Here is a 24666-nt window from a genome sequence, read left to right on the forward strand (position 1 = left end):
TAAAGTCTAATTTGTCTAGTTTTTCTTTTGTTGCTCATGCTTTTGGTGTCATAGCTAAGGATCCATTGCCAGGTTCAGGCTCATCAAGATTTACCCCTTGTTTTCCTCTAAGGGCGTTACAGTTTTGGCGTTTCATTTAGGTCTTAGGTCTTTGAATTCAGTTTTGTGTTCATGTGAGGTGAGAGTCTAGCTTCATTCTTGGGCTTGTGTGCTAACCACTCGTCCCAGCACTGTTGGTTCAAAGACTCTCCTGTGCCCGTTGTGTGTTGGCACCTTCTTGAAAATGAGTGGGCCATAGACGTATGGATGGGTTTATTTCCGGACTCTAAATTCTATTCCGTTGGTCTCTGTGTCTGTCCTCGGGCTAGTACCACACCACCTTGGTTACCACTGTTTTGAAGTAATTCTGAAATTAGAAGTAGGAGTCTTTCTGACTTCGTTCTTACTCAGGATTGTTTTGGCTATTCCAAGTCCCTCGTACTCCTAGGTGAACTTTAGAATCAGCCCGTCCATTTCTACAGGGAAGCCAGGACTCTGAAAAGGATTGGGTTGAGTCTGGAGATGTGGGGAGTGTTACCATCTTAACTATGACCGTACTCAGTCTTCCAGTACGAGATCTTTTCCTATTTCTTTAGATTCTTAAAAATCATTTTCAGCAATGCTTAGTAATTTTCAAAGTATAAGTTTTGCACTTATCTTGTCAAACACGTTTCTGTGTTTTACTCCTTTTGATGTTATTGTGAATGAAATTATTTTCTTAATTTCATTTTTTGATCATTGCAGATGTATCAAAATAACAATTGATTTTTGTGTATTGATCTTTTATCCTGCAACTTTGCTGAGGTCATTTATTAGTTCTGGTAGGATTTTTTAAAACTTTTTTTAATGTTTATTTTTGAGAGACAGAGAGAGAGAGAGAGAGAGAGAGAGAGAGAGAGAGAGAGAACAAGTAGGGGAGGGGCAGAGAGAGAGGGAGACACAGAATCCGAAGCAGGCTCCAGGCTCTGAGCTGTCAGCACAGAGCTTGATGCGGGACTTGAACTAACAAGCTGAGAGATCATGACCTGAGCCGAAGTCGGACACGTAACTGACTGAGCCACCCAGGTGCCCCATTTCTGGTAGGGTTGCTTAGGATTTTCTGTACCCAAGGTCATGTCGTTTATGAACAGAGATAGTTTTATTTCTTCTTTTCCAATCTGGATGCCCTAGCGCCTTCACCACAGTGCCGACCGGAAGTGGAGGAGCAGGTATCCTTGTCTTGTGATCTCGGGGGAAGCCTCCCCGTCTTTGACCGTGAAGTATCATGTGTGCTGTGGGCTCCTTGTGGGTGGATGACCTTCATCAGGTTGAGGGAGTAAACTCCTGTTGCTGGTTTGTTGAGTGTTTAGATTTTATTTTATTATTTTCTTAAAACTTTTAGTGAAAGAGTGTTAGATTTTGTTTAAATGGTTTATCTGGGTCTGTTGAGGTGATGATGTGAAATTTGTTTTTCTTCTGCTAATATAATGTATTAAATTAATTGATTTTTAGGTATTTTTAAAGATATTTTTATTTTTTTAATATGAAATTTATTGTGATTGGTTTGCATACAACACCCAGTGCTCCTCCCAACAGGTGCCCTCCTCCATGCCCATCACCCACCCTCCCCTCCCTCCCACCCCCCATGCTCCCATCAACCCTCAGTTTATTCTCAGTTTTTTTTTTTAATTTTTTTTTTTTTAACGTGTATTTATTTTTGAGACAGAGACAGAGCATGAACAGGGGAGGGGCAGAGAGAGAGGGAGACACAGAATCTGAAACAGGCTCCAGGCTCTGAGCGGTCAGCACAGAGCCTGACGCGGGGCTCGAACCCACGGACCGTGAGATCATGACCTGGGCCGACGTCGGACGCCCAACCGACCAAGCCACCCAGGCGCCCCTATTCTCAGTTTTTAAGAGTCTCTTATGGTTTGGCTCCCTCCGTCTCTAACTTTTTTTTTTTTTTTCCTTCCCCTCCCCCATGGTCTTCTGTTAAGTTTCTCAGGACCCACTGATTTTTAGGTATTAAAGCGACTTTGCATCCCTGGGATAAATCCCACTTGGTCATGGTGCACAGTCCTTTCCGTATGTTGCTGGATTTGGCTTGCTTGTATTTTGTTGAGGACTCTTGGCATCCATAGGTACAAGAGGTCTTGTCTGTAGTTTTCTTGTGATTTTTTGTCTGGTACTGGCCTCATTAAATAAGTTGGGAAATGTTTTGTTTTTCGCAAGTTTGTGAAGAATTGGTATCGATTCTTTGAATGTTTGGTAGAATTCTGCTGTGAAGCCATTGGGTCTGGGCTTTTCTTTACGAGTAATTTTAAACTTCTCAGTTCAGTCTATTGCTTTATTATAAGCATATTCAGATTAAAAGAAAATTTTTTTAATCTCTGTTTTTGAGAGAGCTCTGGGAGACAGAGTGAGAGTTGGGGAGGGGCAGAGAGAGAGGGAGACACAGAATCCAAAGCAGGCTCCAGGCTCTGAGCCAGCAGCACTGACGCGGGGCTCGAACCCATGAACCGTGAGATCATGACCTGAGCCGAAATCCAGCGCTTAACTGACTGAGCCATCCAGGTGCCCTCACATTTTTTTTTCCCCTTGGGTGAGTTTTAATAGTTTGTGTCTATTTAGGAATGTGTCCATCTCCTGTCAAGTATCTACTTTGTTGGTGTACAGTTTTCCATCGTATTCCTCCGTAATCCTCTGTATTGCTGTAAAGTAATGCCCTTTCTTTCATTTTTAAAAAAATGTTTACTTATTTTGAGAGAGAGAGCGCATGTGTGAACTGGGGAGGGGTAGAAAGAGAGGGAGACAGAATCCTAAGCAGGCTCCACACGGTCAGCACAGAGCCCGATGCAGGGCTTGAACCCATGACCGTGGGATCACAACCGAGCGAAAGTCCAGAGTTGGACGCTCAACCAACTGAGTCACCCAGGCGCCCCTTTCATTTCTCATTCTAGTATTTTGAATCTTCTCTCTTTTTTTCTTGGTCAAAAGCTAAAGATTTGTCCATTTCTTTTTTTTTTTTATAAATTTTTTTTTAAATGTTTATTTATTTTTGAGAGAGAAAGAGAGATAGCATGTGAGCAGGGGAGGGGCAGAGAGAGAGGGAGGCACAGAATCGGAAGCAGGCCCCAGGCTCTGAGCTGTCAGCACAGAGCCCGATGTGGGGCTCGAACTCACGAACTGCAAGATCATGACCTGAGCCGAAGTCAGACACTTAACTGACTGAGTCACCCGGGGGGCCCCAAGATTTGTCCATTTCATTGATCTTTTCAAAGACCTGGGTTTGAGTTTTTTGATTTTTGTTGTTGTTGTTTTACTATATCTTACTAGTTTTCACTCTAGTCTTTATTAATTCTTGGAAGAGCTGATCAACAGCACTCTGGGCTGTGCTGGGACCAGTACCTGCAGAGGAGAAGGGGTGTGGAGATTAGCTAATGACTGCAACACAGCGTCTCTGGGCCCCCATCTGTTCCTGACGGTGTCTTACTGCTAAACTGAAGACACATGATTTGCTTGCCTGTCTCTGGTCTCTCCCTCCTGCTAGAATGTGAGCTCCACAAAGAGCAGGGACCTTGTTTGTCTGTTTTGTTACTGCCCCGTCTGCCTGCACGAGGAGAGCTCACAGTGTGCAGAGAACCAAAGTTCTGATTTCACACCGAGGAAATATTTTGACAGGAGTGGGAAGGCAAGCTGATGGTTTGAGTTTAAGTTTTACTTGTAGTTATTTTAAAAGTTTTGTATTTTGAGATTCTTGATTACAATAACTAAAGTTCAAGGGAAAGTTTGGCAGATGAGTTTTACGGGAATCAAGACTCTTGGGCACCCCCAGTGACTGTGGGACCATGTCCCAGGACCTCTGTGTTTTTTTACATACAAGAAAACATGCTGGATGATCTGTATGAGACTTTCGTGATCAGAGGCCGGGGCTGTCGGGGTTCTAGACCAGCAGTGGCTACTTTTGCCAGATTAACGTTTGTGCACTCACATTTGTAACAGGAGCAAGAGCTCGTCGGGTGCCCAGTTTGTGGCGGAGCGGAGCAGCGTGTTGGTGTTCTTGCCAGGTGAGTGTCATGCTTGTGGCCTGGAATTATAATGCCCTTGATGGAGGCTGTGTTTGTGTCTAGCCCATTTTGTGAAAAATGGTACTTGGCTCTGTGTGTTTAGTCTTTTTAGACCCCGAGAACATGAGCACATGTGATTTTCAGTTTGATCTCTTATCGTAACCTTTGCATTGCTAAAATGATGATGAAGAGTTTAATTTTTTTTAAGTTTTTTTAAATTGTGCTTCAACTTTTGTAGGCTTTCTTTCTTTTTTATAAAAAAAAAAATTTTACACTTTACTTTTGAGAGAGAGAGAGACAGAGAGAGACAGAGCATAAGCAGGGGAGGGACAGAGAGACAGGGAGACACAGAATCCGAAGCAGGCTCCAGGCTCTGAGCTGTCAGCACAGAACCCATGAACTGTGAGACCATGACCTGAGCTGAAGTCAGACACTTAACTGACTGAGCCACCCAGGCGCCCTGACCTTTTTTTTTAAAAGTTAATTTATTTACTTTGAGAGGGAGAGAGCATGAGCAGGGGAGGGACAGAGGGAGAGGGAGAGAGAGAATCTCAAGCAGGCTCTGCCCCATCAGCATAGACTTGTTGATTTTGACACTTAACCGACTAGCCACCCAGGTGTCCCAAGAGTTTAATTTTTATTTTATTTAATTAACTTATTTTTAAGAGTTTAATTTTTTAAAGCCAGTTTTATCTGCTTCCAAATTTTCAATAAAGTAATCGGCTTTGTTAAATTTGCCATTTCACATGTATCATTGTAAATGTGAGGTAATGGCCATCATCGTACACGCAAAGCTTAATGACGATGTTGTTGCTGTGACACCATGAGAGTCATCAGAAAAGTCCTTGTGTCCCTATCTCAATATTTGGGAAATCGGCCTTGTGAATTACCTGAGAAAGATTAATTTGTGGTAAATTGTACTTTTTCAAAACGATGTTTTTGATTTTTTAAATACAGTGGTATAGTTTGGTGACACATTATGACGATAATTCACGTATTTTTGGTTGTTAAAAGGTAATGATAGCACATGAGTCTTTGTACTAGTAGTTTTGGAGAACAAAAACCCTGAATCAAAGTAGCTTACTTAATTTTGGGATGCACCATTTGAGTTTGCAGCTTCAGTTATGTTTTGCTTATGTTGCTATGGATTAATTTTGTACCCAGGAAACAACCATCGCTGACAGTGGGGTGGGGTTGCAGTTACCCCAATAAACATTTATCAAAGACTGCTGTGCGTGTGGTAGCGTATGAAGGAGAAGTATGGCCAAAGCAGAGCCACGGTGTACTAGCTCAGGAATACCTAAAAAGGAGATAAATGCCTTCTAACTGTTAAACATTGTCTGCGGCAAATATTTACGAACGGTATTTTACAGTTTACTTTGTCCTGTTTCTGTTACGTGTTTATGTGAACGCAGGTTGGATAGATGTTTATTTCGTGAATTGATCTTTTGGGAGCCGTTCTGTATTCGTTCTCTAGGACTGCTGTAACAATGCTACGAAGTGTAAGGCTCAAAACAATGGGAATTTATTCTCTCACTGCTCTGGAGGCCCGGAGTTCGAAATCAAGGTGTCAGCAGGGCCTTGCTCCCTCTGGGGCTCCCGGTAGAACCCTCCCTTGCCTCTGCCGGCTTCCAGCAGCCACCGGCCATCCATCCTTGGCGTTCCTTGGCTTGTGGCTGCGTCCTTCCTATCTCTGCCTCCCGTGTCAACGTGGTGCTCTCTCTGTGTGTCCCTCTCCCTTCGTCTTATGGGGACACCAGCCCTATTGGAGTAAGGTCCCGTCCACTCCAGTCTGACCTCACCTTAGCTCGTTACGTCCGCAGTAATGCTGTTTGCAGACAGGACCATGTTCTCAGGTACTGCGGTTAGGACTTAGCACCTCTTCGGAGGACACAGTTCAGCACATTACAGGGTTGATAGTTCAGGTTGGGACAAGAGCACATGAAAGTTTGATGTATCCATAGACGTTTTTTAAACCTAATGAAAAAAATTTAGCCTATCTGTGTGACCAGGACTTTTTTGAGTACTATTTTTTGGTTGTAAAATGTTACCTGTTGACCATAGAAAGTTTGGAAAAATCAGTGGGAAATAAAAAAGAAATGTAATTATTCGGATGGCCACACTTGCGGGCGGTCACTGTTGTGGGAAGGGAAGCACCAGAAGAATGTTTTTTTTTTCTAATTTTTGAGTTATCGGTGGTCAGTGTCATTGTACATTTTTATTTGTAATTGAGATGTAATTGGGCAAACAGGATAACAAAGTCAAAATGAATTGGTAGGGCCTTTTTTTGAAAAGGACGTCATCTCATTTAAAGGTTGTTTTTTAAGCAGCAAATACATCTTTTTTCCTCTCTCCACTGTTTTTCGTCTCCAGGTCTGGGTGAAATAAACTACATGCATGAACTTCTCACAAACATGGTTCACAAAAGGTATGTTTCAAATGATGTGGCTCTGTCTTTACTGTTCCGTTATTGTTTCTGCCCTAAAGGAGTCCCATCAGCTCAGTGAACAGTTGCTCGCTTTTGTGTGTCCTCACTTCTGTTCTTTATGGACATGATATTTCGTTAATCTGTTCCCTAGGTTACAGGTTTATCCACTCCATTCAAGTGTGACTTTAGAAGAACAGAATAACGTGTTTCTAAGTCCAGTTCCTGGGTACAGAAAGGTAGGAAACCGGGAGGGGACTTGCAAGCACTTCAGGCACATTTTCTGCCGAGACTGGGCCGTCGCGGAGCGCGGACACCTCCGCTAGCTGGCCTGACGCGCGCCGCAGCTGGCGGTGACTCACCCGGACGCGTACTTGCCCGAGGAGCCGCGTGTGTCGCTTCTTTCTCATCCTTCGTTTTGTCGGTCGGTCGCTGGTATTCTTTACCTCCTCCGCTTCAGGGTGTTGTTGCTGGTGGATTCTGATGCTTCTCACCTCTTGGCGTCTCTCAGACTGTGGGACGGTTGCGGTGTCTGCAGCACTGCCCCGCGGCCTTGGGTGGAACCCGCATTCTTCGTCCCGGTGAAGGGGGACGGCTTTAACCTCAGGTTGTGCGTGAGCCGTGGCAGCGTCTTAGCACAACCCTTGCAGAGCTGCTGACGGTGGTCCGGAACCTCAGACGCACAACCCAGCCCCCTGGCTTCCTGGCAAATGTGTGGAACCTCCAGGGGTGGCCGGCCCCTGCACGGTGCAGGCTCAGCCCTTCCTTTGGGTGTTAGCTTGGTCGTGCCTTTTGCCCCGTGCTAATCCCAGGACCCCGGAAGCACTGTGTCCGAGGTCTGGGACGGCTGTCTTTGTCTGGCTTCTTGCCTGTTGCTTTTAAGCACCTGCCGTGTTGCCGGGCTTTGTGGGCATCCAGTGATTATGCCAGGAAGAGTGGTAGCAGTTAAGGTCATGCATGTGGACTTGAACAGATAGATGGCCTGGGTCCCTGTCACCTGTAGTGTGTCTTAGCAAACGGCTTTTGTGAGACTGAACTTCTGTTGGGACGTAGAGCTGTTAGGGAGGTGAATTATAGCCATGTACATCTGGACTTGAGTTACGGTCGTGTCACAGTGCCTGGCGCAGAGCACGTGTCCAGTGCCTGGGCGCTGTGACTTAGGCACTGCGGGTCCGTAGGTACTGGTGATTGAACCCGTGCTTTGCGCCAGGAGCGGTTGGAAGCACTTTACATCTGTTAACTCCTGTGATCTTCACGGCGAGCCTGTGGGTGGGCATCATTATTCTTGTCTGCGTGGCATCTCTGAGGACAGGGAGGTAAGTAGGTGGCTCAGGGCCCCACCCCGGTGTGGGGCAGAGCCTCGAGGTATACAGGTTTGGCTGCTGAGGCCCCCCTGTCCCCACGTTGATCCCCCCAGCCTCCTCCCAGACCCTTGATCAGTTGTGTTTTATAGAAAATAGGAAAACTGTTAATTTAAAAATTTGAGTCCATTGTCTACGTTAACAATCTTTTAAATAATTTTTGAGCTTGAGTTTTTTTTTTTCTTTTTTAATTTTGCCCAGTGTTTCCAGTATATAGCAGGAACGTCAGATGCTTTTTTTTTTTTTTTTTATGTTCGATAGATTATTCTGTCCACCAACATTGCAGAAAGCTCCATCACAGTTCCAGACGTCAAGTACGGTAAGATGCTTCTCTGTTTTCTCCCCGACATAAAGCACGGTACTTAGAGGCCCGCTTGCCCCTTGAGGGGTTGCTCTTCCTCCTCTTCCCCAACTCTTGGCTGTTGCAAGAGAGAATTTAGAAAAGCAGGTTCGTACAGCTTCTCTGCACTCGTAGTTCACCAGTTCCTCCCCTCCCGGGGGCGCTTCGCGGGCCTTGGTGGACAGTGGGGCCTGGGGCTGCCCCAGGTGGAGTTCTGTGGCTGGAGGGGGGTGAGGCAGGAGCGTCGGGGAAAGGGGGAAGCGTAGCGGGACGCTGTGTCGGCTCGGCAGGGAGCCCTTCCTGACTTAGCGTTCTGCGTGCATGTCCTTGATTGCTTTGTTCACGGGTTTTCTAAATTTGTTAATTCGTAGTTTGAAGCTCCCCGTGTGCCAGGCACTGCTCTGGGTGCCGGGAGCGCGGTGGCGAATGGGCAGAAGGCCTGTCTCGGGGCGATTGCATTCTGCTGGCAGAGACAGGCAGACGGCAGGCAGAGACACGTGTCATTTCAGGTGGAGCGGAGTGCTCCCTGTAGGGGAGCACATCAGAGGGCTACGGTCCTTGGGAAGATGAGCTTTCAGGGTGACGAGGGCACGCCTGGCCGAGGACGCAGTATCTGGACAAGACCTGAACTGAGTGAGGAGTGAGCTGTGGGAGCAGGCGGTTCAGGGTTGAGGAGCGGCAGGGACGGCGCGGCTGGACAGATACGCACGCACACGTGGAACGTGGCAGTGTCTGGTCTCCACGCCGGGGACCGCTGGGTGCTGGGGAGATGGTCACCAGGAGAAAGTCCGCGTTCTCATGACACCTTCAGGGGTGGGTGATAGGCGATGAATAAGACCGGAGCTCGTGGCAGGTGAAGTGACGGGCGTGCAGGAGGCGGACGTGGAGGAGGGAGTCGTGGGAAGGACAGCGGACGCTGTTGGCAGAACGGCCGGGGCGGGGTGGGCGCGTGGGGAAGAGCGTAGGAGGAGCTGAGGGTCAGAGTCCGCGGAGCGAGTGCAGGAAACGGGGAGGCCGGGAGCTGGCTCAGGTGAGCGGGGAGGACGTGGTTGGAGGGCGAGGTCGAGGAGGTAACGGGGTACCAGGTCACGCAGAGCCTTCCGGGGCGTGTGAAGGCTTAGGGTTTTGCCGGCAAGACAGGATTTGGAGAGCAGGGACGACATCGTCTGGAGGCTCATTCGGGGACAGACCGCAGTGAGGCAGGGGGCTTGGCGGGCTGAGTGAGGAAGGAGGGGGTGACTAGTGCGGGCAAGAATCGGCGGCGGGTTACAGGGGGATGGTGGCCGCAGGGCCCTATCTGGTAGGTGTGCCGGGGGATCTGGTGTGGGACTGTGGCAGCCGGAGCGGCACGGTGAGGCACCTGCTGCCCGTCCGCGGACACTTGGCTGTGCAGGCCCGGAGACCGGCGGGCGGTGGTGGCACGTGGGGAAGGCGTTTCTGGTGTTGGAAGGGGGGCAGTGATGAATTGCAGAGGCACAGCCAGCAGAGGCCTAGAAACCGAGTCAGGGCTTTGAGGAAGACGGGGTGGATAACACGTCATGCCGATGATTGGTCAAGTTTGGAGAAGACTGGAAATTTGGCCATCGCGTCAGCAACGTGGATATCATAGGTGACCTTGACCAGAGCAGTTTTGCTGGAGGTTAGGGAGGGAGGAGAGGAGAGGGGCATCGGGGACCGTGCAGTTAGCACACGCTGCTGTCAAGGGGAGCAGAGAAACGGGGGGGCTGCCGAAGAGTGGCCGGGCCCAAGAGCACACCTTTCCCGGATGGACGGGAGACCCAGCGTCTGGGTGACAGGAACGGTGCAGAGGTGCCGTGGGAGAGAGGGGCCTGCTGGCTGCGGCCTCGTCCCCGTGCAGGGATACGATGGGGTACCACGTGGGCGCTGGGCCTCCTTGTACGCGTGGGCGCCTTACCCTTGTGCCCGGGGAAGGGCCAAGTGTGAAGACGGGTGGCAGAGGGAGCTCATGGGGCCCTCTGCCACCCCTGCTTCCCCTGGTGAACTAGAGGCACGACGCCAGCGCGGACTGAGAATGGGGGGCCGTAGAGCGTCGAGGAGAAGACCCTAAAGGTGGGGGGTTGACGGGCCAGGTGCCCCGAGGGCCACTCGAGCCTAGTGGACAGCGATGGAAGGGGGGCAGTCAACCTGCTGGCCCGATGGGTCTGTCCTTCCCTGGTCCCAGGGGCCGCACAGTGGAGGTGGGAAGTACGTTTCCCAGGGCTATGGGGGAGGGGACCCCAGCAGATCAGAATGGGAGGGCACAGAGGGAGGTGAGGAGGTGGGTGGAGGGATAGCTAACAGGTCACAAGATGGACAGTTTGTGGTGCCGTCGGCAGGGATTAAGGATTGCTGGGTAGGCCTGGAGGCAGGTTTGGAGAGAGGCACTTGCTGTCACTGTGTCAGGTGGGGCTGCTAGAAGGTGGGGGACAGGATGATCGGAGGAGAGGGTTCATGGAACCAGGAGCCTGAATGCCACCCACATGGTTTCCTGGGCCTGGAAGTCACCAGAATTCGGGTGGGAGAAGTAGAGGAGGGTGTGAGGACCGGGGAGCCACAACGGAGGGGCGGTGGTGGTGAACTGAACGAGGCAGAGGTTTTCCAGGAGGGCGGTGGCAGTGAGGGTGTGGGAGGGCTGGGGAGGGGCAAAGAGAAGACGGCACCCTGCCGGCCAGCGTGCCCGCTTACCACAGTCAGGACAGGGACGATCGGTCCAGAGGAGAGCTGGAGGGGCTTCCGGCAGCCAGCTTTCACAGACGAGGACACTGCAGCACGGAGAGACTAGGCAGCGTGCCTCCTCCCCCCCAGGATGTGAGTCCCCGCAGCCCGGCATCGTGGCTGCTTCTGTGCTGCCCACGTTGTGCCCTCTGACCCTCTTTTGCGTGCAGTCCAGATGGGCTTTTCTTGAGGCTTGTCGGGTCTACAGGGCTTATGCTCTTTGTGCCCAAAGGCTCTTGTCCATAGAAGAAAGAATGTGGCCACAGCCTCTATCTGTCCTGGGTGGTAAGGAGTAGCCAGTGCTCTTCCAGAGTCTTCTGTAATGTGCACTGATCTGAAGGCTGCATGTTTCTTGCTGTTTTATCCCTGTGCATTGCGATTATTACACAGTTATTTCTTGTTGGCATGGTGTTTACATTCCTTTTTTTAAATGACAGTTATAGATTTTTGTTTGACTAGAACTCTGGTTTGTGATGAAGATACGAATTACCAGAGTCTGCGATTGAGTTGGGCCTCTAAAACCAGTTGTAATCAGAGAAAAGGTAAGGCACTTGTGTTCCAGCACAATAATGAATTGGTGGCAAATTCAGATGTTTTAAAACATTGTGGTTTTTGTTTTTTTACTCTTATGCAGATACTTTTCTTTCCTGAAACCAGTTTTAAGTTTTAAGCAACAATGTCTCATATCGTCAGACTATGCATTTAAATTTGTGATTCTCCTCTCATCCATAGAATTAGGTGACAGTCTTTATATATAACGGACAGGCATCTGATTATTTCAACACTATAGTCTTTTGCAGTGAATTTTATTTTTTTTAACTTATCTTTATTTTTTTTTATGTTTATTTATTTTTGAGAGACAGAGAGACAGAGTGTGAGCAGGGGAGGGGCAGAGAGAGAAGGAGACACAGAATCCGAAGCAGGCTCCAGGCTCTGAGCTGTCAGCACAGAGTCTGACTCGGGGCTCTAACCCATGAACCATGAGATCGTGACGTGAGCCAAAACCAAGAGTCAGACGCTTAACCGAGCCACCCAGGCACCCCTGCGGTGAATTTTAGAAAGCGTTTGGGGAATAGTTATGGAAACCAGATACATTTTTGATAATTTTTAAAAAATATTTTCTTTACTTTTGAGAGAGAGCACAGATGGGGGAGGGGCAGAGAGAGGGGCACAGAGGATCTGAAGTGGGCTCCCCACCGACAGCAGAGAGCCTGATGCGGGGCTCGAGCTCACGAACCGCGAGATCATGACCTGAGCTGAAGTCAGATGCTCAACCGACTGAGCCACTCAGGTGCCCCCAAAGTTTTGATAATTTTTAATTAACTTTTGATAATTCTTCCTCTGTCTTCTGTCCAAGTTCTGATCCTTCTAGGGTTGCTTTTCCTAAGCAGGTTCCACAGAAGGTTCATTCAGCATTTGCTGTGGCACATGTACTGCTGGGGAGTTGAGGGTGTGGAGGCGTTTGTCAGGGTCTGGAGGGCTTTGATCACAGTGGAGGTGTGGTTGTGATGCACGGAGGTAGGTTGCTACTGTCACCTGCGGGGACTGGCCCCCGGGGACAGAGTTCTTGGTATGGACTGAGCGTGACTTATGTTTTATTAGAGAACTTTTAGGGAGGATGGGCGAAGGGCCATTCCAAAAATACCTGTTGGGCAGTAAAGCTACCCCATCAAAAATAGAGTCGAGGCAACATTTATTGAGTGCTTACTATGTGCCGGGCACGATTCTGAGTACTTAACGTGAACTCATTTAATCCTCCTGCCACCCCGTGACCTAGTCCGCTGTTGACATCCTCGCTTTTTACTGGTGCAGCGGAGAGGCAGAGAAGGGGTGACGGCCTCAGGCTGTCCTGGACAGTGGGGGCGCTGCTCCGGCTGCAGTCCACATCCTTAGCCCGGGGCTCTGCTGCCTCCCCCGAGACGGCTGCCCAGAGAGGGCGTGAGAGCGAGTGGGTAGGTCACTCAGGGCCGGAGCCAGCTTCTCATCGCTTTGGGAAAACCGTATGTTGAGTCACGTGTTATAAAATTGAGCGAAAGAGAGGATAATAAACTGTAATCATCTTACTGTGTCTTAGCCTCCCAACCCAGAATTACCCCCCCAAACAAGTCCCATGCTTAGAAAAAAAATGACTAGAAATAAACACACAAAAACCTTTGGGTCTTGAGATTATAGGAGTCTTAGCCTTTGTTTTTCTGTATGTTCAGGATTTCTGTAATCAACATTCTTTCTTTGAGAAGTTGGAAAATCGTCCCTGGAGTCTCTCAGACACAGGCCAGCATCTCCCAGCTTGTTGGCAACGACACCTCACAGAACCGTAGTGCAGGGTCCGGATCAGGCGGTCGGTGTCAGTACAACACGTAGACCACGGACCGTCACTGCTCAGTTTTACACGCGCCCCGGTGCGTGTCCTCTCTGCCGTCTGACGTCACGTGCAGACCCGTGTAAGCACCGCCATCAGAACGCAGAACAGGACAGCTGCCCGGAAGGAGCTGCCTGGCACTGGCCTCTCTGCCAGCCGCCGTTCTTCCCCGTTTTGTCCTTCGTTTCCAGGATGTCATCCGGGTGGAAGCGCGCAGCTGGGGACTTTCGGGATGGGCTCGTTTCACTCACCACCGCATCCTTAAGATCTACCCAAATTGCTGCGTGTATCCACAGCTCTTATTTATTCATTAAATGCTTATTTGTTTTTGAGAGAGAGAGAGAGCACGAGCAGGGGAGGGGCAGAGAGAGGGAGACAAAGAATGAAGCAGGCTCTAGGCTCTGAGCTGTCAGCACGGAGCCTGGCCCAGGGCTCGAACTCAAGAGCCGCTAGATGGTGACCAGAGCCAAAGTTGGTCGCTCAAGCAACTAAGCCCCCCAGGTGCCTTTATCTATTTATTTTGAGAGGATGAGAGAGAGAGCACGTGCACGCACATGTACAGGGGAGGGGCAGAGAGAGGGAGAGAGAATCCCAAGCAGACGCCTCAGTGTCAGCCCAGAGCCTGACTTGGGGCTCGGACCCCCAAACTCTGAGATCATGGCGGGAGCCAAAACCAAATTGGCCACCCGACTGAGCCGCCCAGGCACCCCAGTAGTTCTTACTGCTGGATTCCGTCGTACCATTCGCCTCTTGAAGGACGTTTGAGCGTCTCTGGTTCCTGGCGGTTACCGATAAAGCCACTAAGAATATTGACGTGCGGGTTTTGTGTGCATGTGAGTTTTCGTTTCTCTGGGATACGAGCCCAGGAGTGCAAATACTGGGTGATACGGCAAGAATATGGTTAGTTTTATAAGAAGCTGTGTCAGTCGATTGCCACGGTGGCTGCGTGGTGGCTCCACTCCTGCCAGCAGCGTGTATGGTTCATTTTCTCCCCACCGGTGCCAGCATTTGGTGTTAACGGCTGTTTTCGTCGTAGCCGTTCTGAAGGCGTGTGATAATCTCTCCTTGTGATTTTAACGTACGTGTCCCCGACGGCTGATGAGGTGAGCGCCTCTTCTTGTGCTTCTCTGCCATCTGTGTGCCCGCAGTGAGGTGTCCGTTTTTGTCTCGGGCCCGGTTTAGAGTTGGACCGTGTGCGTGGTGACTGGTGAGTCGAGTTCTCCCTGCCACCTCGATGCTAGTCCTTTGGGAGACGCTGGATGTGTGGTTTGCACACCCTCCCCCAGTCCGTCCTGTATGTTGTCTCTTCGTCCTCTTCCGAGGGTCTTTTGGAGAGAAAACTTTTAACTTGGCTGAGGTCTTCCTTTTGGGTGGTGTTGGGGGCCACGTGTCAACGCTTCACCTCTGCCTGTGTCCCCGGGGGGGTTTCTCCTGTGCTTTCTTCTCACGGTTTCGGAGATGTGTGTTCTGCGTTTATGGCTGTGACCCATCTGGATGAACTTCTGTGAGAGGTGTGAGGTTAGGGGCAAGGTCCATCTCTTTGCCCGTGGGTGTCCCATTCCAGCACCGTTGAATTTCCCGCGGAGTGGCTTCTGCGCCTTTGTGCGGTGTCACGGGCGCTGTGCGCCTCTCCCTGCCCTGCACCCTGCTGGGCCCCTCCCGCTGCCTTCTTTACTTTCGGAAGTGTCACGCTTCTCCCTCCCAGGGAGGCAGGGTTTAGAATGAACTTGTCCCTGTCTACAAAAAACTCATTTGTGATTTTGATCGGAATTGCATTAAACCCATAGGACGGTTTGTGGAGAATCCACGTCTTTGTTATGCTGGGTCTTCAATCCCTGAACACGGTTTGTGTCTCCACTTACTTCTTTAATCAGCTTGATTGTTTTCAGCATGCAGATCCGAACTATTTTATTTTACTCGGGGTGATTGGAAATGGCGTTGCATTTTTAATTTCGGTTTTTATGTGTTCATTGCTGCCGTGTGTATAGGTGTGTGAGTGACTTTTGTGTGTTGATCTTGTACCCTGTGGCTTTGCTGAGTTCACTAGTTGGTTCTAGGAGTTGGTTTCACTTTTGTCTTTTGTCATTGCCTTGGAGTTTTGTACTTAGAGAGTCCTGTCATTGGCACGTTAAGGTGCAGGGTGGGGGTGATGATGGCAGTGCTGGAAGTCCGGACTCTCCACTCAACTCCCTGCGGGTGAAGGGACCTCCCAGGGGAGACAGGTGGAGGTGGGGGGCAGGAGTCCAGACGCCCCTCCGTCTTTCCTGACGCCACCGGTGGGGAAGGAGACAACCTCCCTGGGCTGCCCCGTTTTTAAAAATGTTTGTTTATTGATTTAGAGAGAGAGAGAGCGAGAGCGTGTGTGCATGCACACGTGAGCAGGGGAGGGGCAGAGAGACAGGGAGGGACAGAATCCCCAGCAGGCTCCTCTCTGTCAATGCAGAGCCTGACGCGGGGCTCAATCTCACAAACCATGAGATCATGACCTGAGCCGAAATCAAGAGTTGGACGCTTTACCGACTGAGCCACCCAGGCGCCCCAGGGCTGCTGCATTTTTTAAAGCTGGGTATTTATTAAGGACACCCTTTCTCCTCCCCGCCCCTCTTTCTCCCTGGGAGATTTTATTATGTTTAGGGATAAAGGAGTTTGTCCTCCACAAGCAATACAGTCACGAGAGAAGAGTCCTCGTATGGTGGTCCGTGAGGGCCAGGCCTGGTTCCGAGCCCTCATTTCACGTGAAGCAGCTGTCATGACGGCAGCCTTTGCGGAGGCATCGGGACTGATGGCCATGGTGAGAAGCCCAAGGCAGACGGCGACAGTGACAGCCTACACATGTCTCATTGCACAGCCACGTCACTGGGGGAGCCTCACCGGCTCCTGCCAGCTATGCTTTTTTGTGTTTTTATTAGTGTGAGCTTTGCATTTGCGGGAAATGTCTTGTATTTGAAATGTTTTGATTTTCGTTGCATATTGGGGCCAACGTGGTTTTCTTTAGAAATAACGCATCGCATTGTATGCTGTCGATCACAGAGGAAACTTCAGTGCTTAATCTGCCTACATGAGAGGTCTTTGAACACCAGCTTATTCTGAAGCCTTTACCGACCTGGTCTGGTAGAAAATAACAAGGGCTTTTCTTAATATTTAATGGTTATTCTTACGTACGTACTTATGCTAACGCGAAGGTGATTAATGCCAAACGGTGTTTGGATGTTTCTCCTTCGCAGGCCGTGCGGGAAGAGTGTCTAAAGGACGCTGCTATAGACTGATCCACAGGGATTTCTGGGACAGCTCCATCCCAGACCACATTGTCCCCGAGATGTTGGTAATGCTCTTTGGTCATTTCCAAAGTTTGCTTTTTATAGATAGAGTTTTATTGAATGGTCTAGGTAATACAGTGTTAGGTGTTATAATTTTGATTCCAGGAAAATCACTGTCTGACCAAACTAGTCTTTAATCACAGTGCTGGCTTGCCATTTATTGAGCGCCCCGCGCTCGGCCAGGACTGCGCATGCTTGTTAAATTTGTAGTGAGAGGAGTGGCTCCTTGTGCCTGCGGGCTCCAGCCCCTTTATGGCCCTTAAGCGTGGGGTCAGCGCTGGCTTCCTCTTTGTCCTCTCTTCTCTTCTTCCTTGTCTTTCTCTTTCTCTTCCTTCTTTCTCCCCCCTCCCCCCTCCTCCCCCTTCCTCCCCCTCACCAATCTGTTTCTTTCCCCCTCCTTCCCCATCTGTCTCTCCCCCCTCCTCTCCTGCCCTGTCTCTCTCCCTTGCCTGCACATCTTTTTTTTCTGTCTCTTCTCTTTCTCCTCTCTCACCCTTTGTCTCTCTCCATCTTCTGTTTTTCTTTCTTTGTCTCTTCTCCTCTCTCCTGCATCTGTCTCTGAAGTACTAGTCATGTGTAGGTAGGTTAGGTTAATTTATTTAATTCTTCTGTTTCTAAATGTTTTGCTCTTTTCAGCGTTGTCCATTAGGAAGCACGATATTGAAAGTGAAATTGCTGGATATGGGTGAACCGAGAGCTTTGCTGGCAACGGCCCTTTCTCCACCTGGTCTGGGTGACATTGAACGAACCATCCTTCTGCTAAAGGAGGTAGGCCTGCGTGATGTTCGTCAGTGCTGGGAAAGCTCAGATTTTGTTGGGTAAATTTTGGAAGTTTTGTGACATGGATGTCTTTAAAGTATTTTGATTGTCATGAACGATCAGCATTTGCTTTAAAAAGCACCTGTAATGCCTCGTCGTCGATACCCGGCTCCATACCTGTTGTTCGCCCCGGTTTTGTGGGTGATCTCGCCGAGGCTCTTGCCTTTGCTGGGTTCCCCTCCCCGGGCCCCTCGCAGCCCCCATGCCGTCTGCCGGCCTTTGCTGCCACGAGGGGAGGAGACGCAGCGTGTGGTGATGCTGAGGGGTTTCTGCAGACGTGAAAGTGATGAAAGCCAGTGCCAAGTGGGGTGTGAGTATTTCTTCCTCACAGGCTGTGCGGGACGAGCGTCTAAAGGGCGCTGTCGTGGGCCGACGCGCAGGGTTTCGGGGCGGCTCCGCCTGACCGTGCCTGCCTGCTGGTGTCCACCAGCTCCGTGGCCGAATCTGCACGAAGTCCTATCTGCACGAAGTTGTAGCCGGCTCCTTCCCTTGCCGGAAACTGCTCTGCCCCCTTGGATTCTTGGGCTCCTGGCCCCCAACCCGCCGTGCTCTTGCTGCCCGTGGCCCGGGCCTTGGCCTGTGCGCTTCTTGGGGCTGCGGATGGTCTTCTGGCCCTTGAAGTTGGGGGCGCTCTGGTGTTTCACCTCTGCTTTGAAACACTTTGATACCTTTGTTTTCTCCCACAGACGGTTGAATACGTCATGTCGTGTGTGACGTGGTAGTCAGGTCTGCGGTTTAATGTCGTGCGCGCTGTACCTGTTGAATCATAAGTGGACTTTGGCGGGAGTATCTCGAGCATTACGTCCCAGCGCCGCTCTTTTTAAAAAATAAGAAAATGTGTTCTAAATTCCAGAAAGCAAATTAAAAAGACTTTTTTTTGGTAGCATCAATTTTTCATAAGTCAACTTAGATGTCTTTCAGAGTCTTACCAAGATGTGGTCTTCATTTCCTGTTTAAACTGCCTGCCTCTTGGGAAAGAAGAACCTGAAGAAGTCTGTGCTTGCTAACAGCACTAATTTATCTCGTAAAGGTTGGAGCACTTGCAGTGAGTGGGCAGAGAGAGGATGAGAACCCCCACGATGGTGAACTGACCTTCTTAGGAAGAGTGTTGGCCCAGCTTCCTGTTAATCAGCAGCTCGGTAAACTCATAGTCCTCGGACACGTATTTGGATGTCTCGATGAGTGTCTTATTATAGGTAAGTGTGGGCGCAGGGAGGTCTTGGGAGGGCCGTGGACTGCCGCTCTACCAGCCTCACCTCGTCTTTGTTTTCCTCTTTAGCCGCAGCGCTTTCCTTGAAGAACTTTTTTGCAATGCCTTTTAGGCAGCATCTTGATGGATACAGGTATTTAGCGTTTGTGTGTATGTGTGTGCATATGTGTGTGTATATATATATATATATATATATATATATATATATGTAGTTTTTTTAAGTATTTATTTTGAGAGAGAGAGAGAGAGTGAGAGAGAGAGAGAGGAGAGAGAAAATCCCAAGCAGACTCTGCAATGTCCGTGTAGAGCCTGACGGGCTCAATCCCACATACGGTGAGATTATGACCTGAGCTGAAGTCAAGAGTTGGATGCTTAGCAGACTGATCCACCCAGATGCCCCTGGCATTCCTATTTTTATTTTATTTATTTATTTATTTATTTATTTATTTATTTATTTATTTATTTTAACGTTTATTTTTGAGACAGAGAGAGACAAAGCATGAAGGGGGGAGGGTCAGAGAGAGGGAGGCACAGAATCTGAAACAGGCTCCAGGCTCTGAGCCGTCAGCACAGAGCCCGACGCGGGGCTCGAACTCATGGACTGCGAGATCATGACCTGAGCCGAAGTCGGCCGCTTAACCGACTGAGCCACCCAGGCGCCCCGGCCTTCCTATTTTTAAAAGCCACTTTTTAAGGGCATCGGATGACACTGTTTGTTCTCTGTAGGAACAAAGTGAATTTCTCCGGCAACAGCAAGAGCGACTGCATTGCACTGGTTGAGGCATTTAGAGTAAGTGTTCTCCGATCGGGTGAGGGGGGCTGCCGCCGCAGGGCCTTAGTGTGCGTTCGGACCACAGCCCTTTCTCTGCCTGAAGCACTGTGAGGCTTGTTGGCATCCAACGTTGAACAAACCGTGTTGGAAGAAGTAGATGCGGTGGGCGGGGGGGGGCACGTGTTATGAAGTTGTTGGGAAAAAATTTGTAAGTTTTCTCTGGTTAAAATGTGTTGGAATTAGACTCTAAAAATTTTTAATTAGCTGATAAGGTGTTTTGAAACTGGGTCATTTGTTTTTAGACTTGGCAGGCTTGCAGACAGAGAGGAGAGCTTCGGCACCCAAAGGTTGGTCAGCTGTTTCTTCTGTTCATAGTTGGGTGTAAGGATCCAGGGAGACCCCCCTGGGCTTCTCTCGCTTGGCCTGATCACCGCAGGTGACACAGGAGAGCACCAGACCTGAGCTGAGGTGGCTGCGGCCTGTCCTCAGGGGGCGGCAGGCTGGAACAGGGAGCAGGTGGTCCTTTGGTGAAGGGCTTCGGAGCCCGTCTTCGGGGTAGTGGTCGCTTGTGGAGGTGGCTCCCGGGGCCCACGGCGGAGCTGGCCTTCCACTTCCCGAGTCCTGGGGCTCCTTCTGTTGGGTCTGGAGCCGCGTCAGCTTCGAGTGCTTCGTGCCCACAGGGATGTGCCTGGAGGCGCCGTTCCCAGCGAAGAACCGTGCAGATGGCAAGATTTCATTCTTCCTCGTTGCCGAGTAGTGTTCCATTGTATATATAAACCACATCTCTGTCCGTTCATCAGTGGATGGACATTTGGGCCCTTTCCGTACTTTGGCTGTTGTTGCTAGGGCTGCTGTAAACACGGGGGTGCGTGTGCCCCTACGAATCCTGCCACTTGCAACAAATGGATGGAGCTAGAGGGTATCATGCTAAGTGATGTAAGTCAGTTAGAGCAAAGCATACCAGGTGACTTCACTCATATGTGGAACTTGAGAAACTTAACAGAAGACCATGGGGAAGGGAAGGGAAAAAATAGTTTGAAAACAGGGAGACAAACCATAAAGAGACTCTTAAATACAGAAAACACACTGAGGGTTGATGGGGGGGGTGGGATGGTGGGGAAAATGGGAGATGGGCATTGAGGAGGGCACTTGTTGGCATGAGCACTGGGTGTTCTATGTAAGCGATGAACCACGGGAATCGACTCCCTAAGCCGGGAGCACACTGTATACACTGTATGTTAGCCAACTTGACAATAAATGATATGTAAAAACAAAACAAAGCAAAAACACAACTAAGAACCCCGAAACCTTCCTTTTGCTGTTGTTTCCTGAGTTTTAGTTTAGATAATAGGCTTTAAAGAACTCAATTCTTTTTTTTTTTTTTGGTCAGGTTTTGCTCTCCTTCTAAACTGATTAGGTTAAAAAGACTGGATAGATTTGTGTGTTTAAATTTACCTTGCCTACAGGTGTCCCTACAACAGCTGCACAAGTTACCCGTTAAAGCTGCCTTTTAAAGAGTCAGCTATGCTATTTGTCTTGTTGGTGTACGTATTCTTTTTGATTTGTATGAGATCTATGTGTTACGGTAGCCAAATGAACTCTAATTTGTCAATTGATATTGAGTGTTATGCCTTTATTTAAAGGATGAACTTGACTGGGGACGGTTAAATTACATTCAAATCAAGAGAATTAGAGAGGTAAGTTGTAAATTCTTTGAGTGTAAAGATTTATCACATGTGTATTAAATACCCACAGTACACAGGGTGGTAAGCGAGAGCTCCAGCTTTAGCGGAATTTGTATACGTGCTATTTATTTATGATACGATTTTTACATAACTCATAAATATTTATGTCTGTGTATAACTGTAATACTTACATAATTTGTATGTATGGTGTATGTTATGTGTATTTAATTACATATATTCAATATAGTATTCTTATAATTTCTAAAATAACAGCCTCATTTTCTCATTCTGAATATCGTGTACTTGTGCCCTCTCTGATTCTTGATTAGATTTGTGTGTTCAGGGGGGTCCCCAAGACCACCCTCGAGCTAAGCGATTCACCAGAAAGACACAGATCTCAGAAAAGCCGTGACACTCATGGTTCTGGTTTCTTATAGCTAAAGGACACACATTAAAACGAGCAAAGGTAACAGGCACAGGGGGAGAAGCCCAGAGATGGCAGGCACAGGGCTTCAGCTGTTTCCTCCGCGTGGGCTTGGTGGGGGGGCGGGCAGGGCAGCTCTCCTGGCAGTCGTGTGTGACGGCAGGCGGGAAGCGCTGCCAACCGGAGAGGCTCACTTGGGCCTTGGTGTCCAGGGTTTTACCTGAGGGAGGTCTGTAGGCCCGGGGCGCCCGCATAGCTGGCCCTGGTTACTTAGCGGTCAGCCCCGCAGAGGTCCCGCTGGTACTGCGTGGCAGGCGTTCCGCCATAAATCCTGTTGCTACCGCAAACGATTTGTCAGGCCCAGGGCCTCAGGCGGACAAGACACTCCTGTGAGGCAGGAAGTTCCAAGGGCTTTAAAGTTCCAAGGGCTTCCTGTGTCCCAGGAACCTAGCCTGTCTTTGGAATGTGCAAGGTGTGGGCAACCCAGGCCTGCTGTGTTCACTCTTCACTGCAGTTTGCAACATGCTTAACCTGTTTTATTTTCAAGGAACTTAACTCTTGGTTTGGTTTGTCAGTTTTACTGCGTTAGGCATTTTTGGGGAAGGAGAGGTAGAGGAGTTTAATGGATTGATGTTTGCTTTTTTTCTGTTTTTTTTTTCTTTTTAATGTTTATTTATTTTGAGAGAGAGAGTGCAAGCAGGGGAGGGGCAGAGATTGAGGGGAGAGAGAATCCCAAGCAGGCCCTGCACTGTCGGCGCAGAGCCGGACGCAGGGCTCGATCCCACAAACCGTGAGATCGTGACCTGAACTGAAATCAAGAGCTGGATGCTCAACCAACTGAGCCGTCCAGGTGCCCTGCTTGTTTCTATTAATTGAGTTCTTTGTCTCTTGGTTTACTATTTTAATCTTCCTGAGATGGGTATTTAATCCATTAACATTTCCAAGTTTTTCTAATTAAAAGCCTTTAAAGCTGTGTATTTTCTTGTGTACACAGCTTGGGCCACATTCTATTGATTTATGATAAGGAGGGATTGTTGTTATTCCTTCCTGTAACCTCTTTTAGTGTCAGTTTTCTCCTTGATGCAAGTGTTTTTAAGAAGAATATTTGAATTTCCTGATAGAGATATTTTTAGATCCCTTGTTTTGTTCATTTCAGATTTTATTGCATTGTGGTCAGAGAAAGTGACTTGTATACTTTTAAACTGATTATCTATCTAAATTAGCTTATAGTGCAATAATGTTTTCAGGAGTAGATTCCGTTGATTCATCCCCTATGTATAACACGCAGTGCTCATCCCAACAAGTGTCCTCCTTAATTCCCCTTGCCCATTTAGCCCATCCCCCCCACCCATGACCCCTTCAGCAACCCTCTGGATGTTCTCTGTATTTAAGTCTCTTATGTCTTGTCCCTCTCCCTGATTTTATACTATTTTTACTTCCCTTCCCTTATGTTCATCTGTTTTGTATCTTAAATTCCACACAAGAGTGAAATCCTATGATATTTGTCTTTCTCTAATTTTGCTTAGCATCATACCCTCCAGTTCCATCCACGTAGTTGCAAATGGCAAGATTTCATTCTTTTTGATTGCCAAGTAATGCTCCATAGTGTATATTTGCCACTTCTTTATCCATTCATCCCCTGATGGACATTTGGACTCTCTCCATACTTTGGCTATTGTTGACAGGGCTGCTATAAACATTGGGGTGCATGTGCTCCTTCAAATCTGTATTTCTGTAGAGCTTGGGTAAATACCTAGTAGTGCAGTTGCTGGGTCGTAGGGTAGTTCTATTTTTAATTTTTTGAGGAACCTCCATACTGTTTTCCAGAGTGGCTGCACCAGTTTGCGTTCCCACCAACAATGCAGAAGAGATCCTCTTTCTCTGCATCCTCACCAACATCTGTTGTCTGAGTTGTTAGTGTTAGCCATTCTGATTGGTGTGAGGTGGTATCTCATTGTGGTTTTGATTTTTATTATTATTTTTTAATGTTTATTTATTTTTGAAAGATAGAGATGGAGTGCAAGCAGGGGAAGGGGCAGAGAGAGAAGGAGACACAGAATCCGAAGCAGTCTTGTGGCTCTGAGCTGTCAGCACAGAGCCCGATGCGGGGCTCAAACTCACAAACCGTAAGGTCATGACCTGAGCTGAAGTCAGATGCTTAACCGACTGAGCCACCCAAGTGCCCCTCTCATTGTGGTTTTGATTTGTATTTCCGTGATGATGAGTGATACTGAGCATTTTTTTTTAATGTTTATTTTTGAGAGAGAGAGAGGGGGGGAGGGAGGGATAAGCGGGGGGGGGGGGGGCGGTGCAGAGAGAGGGAGACACAGAATTGAAGCAGGCTCCAGGCTCTGAGCTGTCAGCACAGAGCCCAGTGTGTGGCTCGAACTCATGAACCACGATATCATGACCTGAGCTGAAGTCCAGAACTTTAACCAACTGAGCCACCCAGGTGCTCCAAGCATGTTTTCATGTGTCTGTTAGCCTTCTGGATGTCTTCTTTGGAAAAGTGCCTATTCATGTCTTTTGCCCATTTCTTCCCTGGATTATTCGTTTTTTGGGTGTTGAGTTTGATAAGTTCTTTATAGATTTTGGATACTAACCCTTTATCTGATATGTCACTTGCAAATATCTTCTCCCATTCTGTTGGTTGCGTTTTAATTTTGCTGATTGTTTCCTTTGCCATGCAAAAGCTTTTTATCTTGGTGAGGTCCCAGTAGTTCATTTTTGCTTTTGTTTCCCTTGCCTCCAGAGACGTGTTGAGTAAGAAGTTGCTGCAGCCTCGGTCAAAGAGGTTTTTGCCTGCTTTCTCCTCAAGGACTTTAATGGCTTCCTATCTTAGGTTTAGTCTTTCATTCATTTTGAGTTTATTTTTGTGTATGGTGTTAGAAAGTGGTCCAGGTTCTGGGGCGCCTGGGTGGCGCAGTCGGTTGAGCGTCCGACTTCAGCCAGGTCACGATCTCGCGGTCCGTGAGTTCGAGCCCCGCGTCAGGCTCTGGGCTGATGGCTCGGAGCCTGGAGCCTGTTTCCGATTCTGTGTCTCCCTCTCTCTCTGCCCCTCCCCCGTTCATGCTCTGTCTCTCTCTCTGTCCCAAAAATAAATAAAAAACGTTGAAAAAAAAAAATTAAAAAAAAAAAAAAAAAAAAGAAAGTG

The 24666-nt window shown here is 48.7% G+C and overlaps 1 protein-coding gene across 5 annotated transcripts in view; it reads left to right on the plus strand.

Moving 5' to 3' along the window:
* TDRD9 (tudor domain containing 9) overlaps positions 1 to 24666 on the plus strand; it is a 112510-nt gene that overhangs the window by 43406 nt on the left and 44438 nt on the right. For 4 of the 5 annotated variants that reach the window (XM_042990702.1, XM_042990698.1, XM_042990700.1 and 1 more), the window contains 12 exons: positions 4021 to 4085; positions 6459 to 6513; positions 6665 to 6749; positions 8133 to 8190; positions 11364 to 11468; positions 16510 to 16607; positions 17239 to 17370; positions 18452 to 18617; positions 18701 to 18764; positions 19358 to 19421; positions 19706 to 19750; positions 21047 to 21100. In XM_042990702.1, the coding sequence (XP_042846636.1) occupies positions 4021 to 4085; positions 6459 to 6513; positions 6665 to 6749; positions 8133 to 8190; positions 11364 to 11468; positions 16510 to 16607; positions 17239 to 17370; positions 18452 to 18617; positions 18701 to 18764; positions 19358 to 19421; positions 19706 to 19750; positions 21047 to 21100 (991 nt within the window). The remainder of the gene's footprint in view (positions 1 to 4020; positions 4086 to 6458; positions 6514 to 6664; positions 6750 to 8132; positions 8191 to 11363; positions 11469 to 16509; positions 16608 to 17238; positions 17371 to 18451; positions 18618 to 18700; positions 18765 to 19357; positions 19422 to 19705; positions 19751 to 21046; positions 21101 to 24666) is intronic. The other variant, XM_042990699.1, reaches the window with a different exon arrangement.

Source organism: Panthera tigris, chromosome B3 (genome assembly GCF_018350195.1).
Source record: "Panthera tigris isolate Pti1 chromosome B3, P.tigris_Pti1_mat1.1, whole genome shotgun sequence".
Lineage (NCBI taxonomy): Eukaryota > Metazoa > Chordata > Mammalia > Carnivora > Felidae > Panthera > Panthera tigris.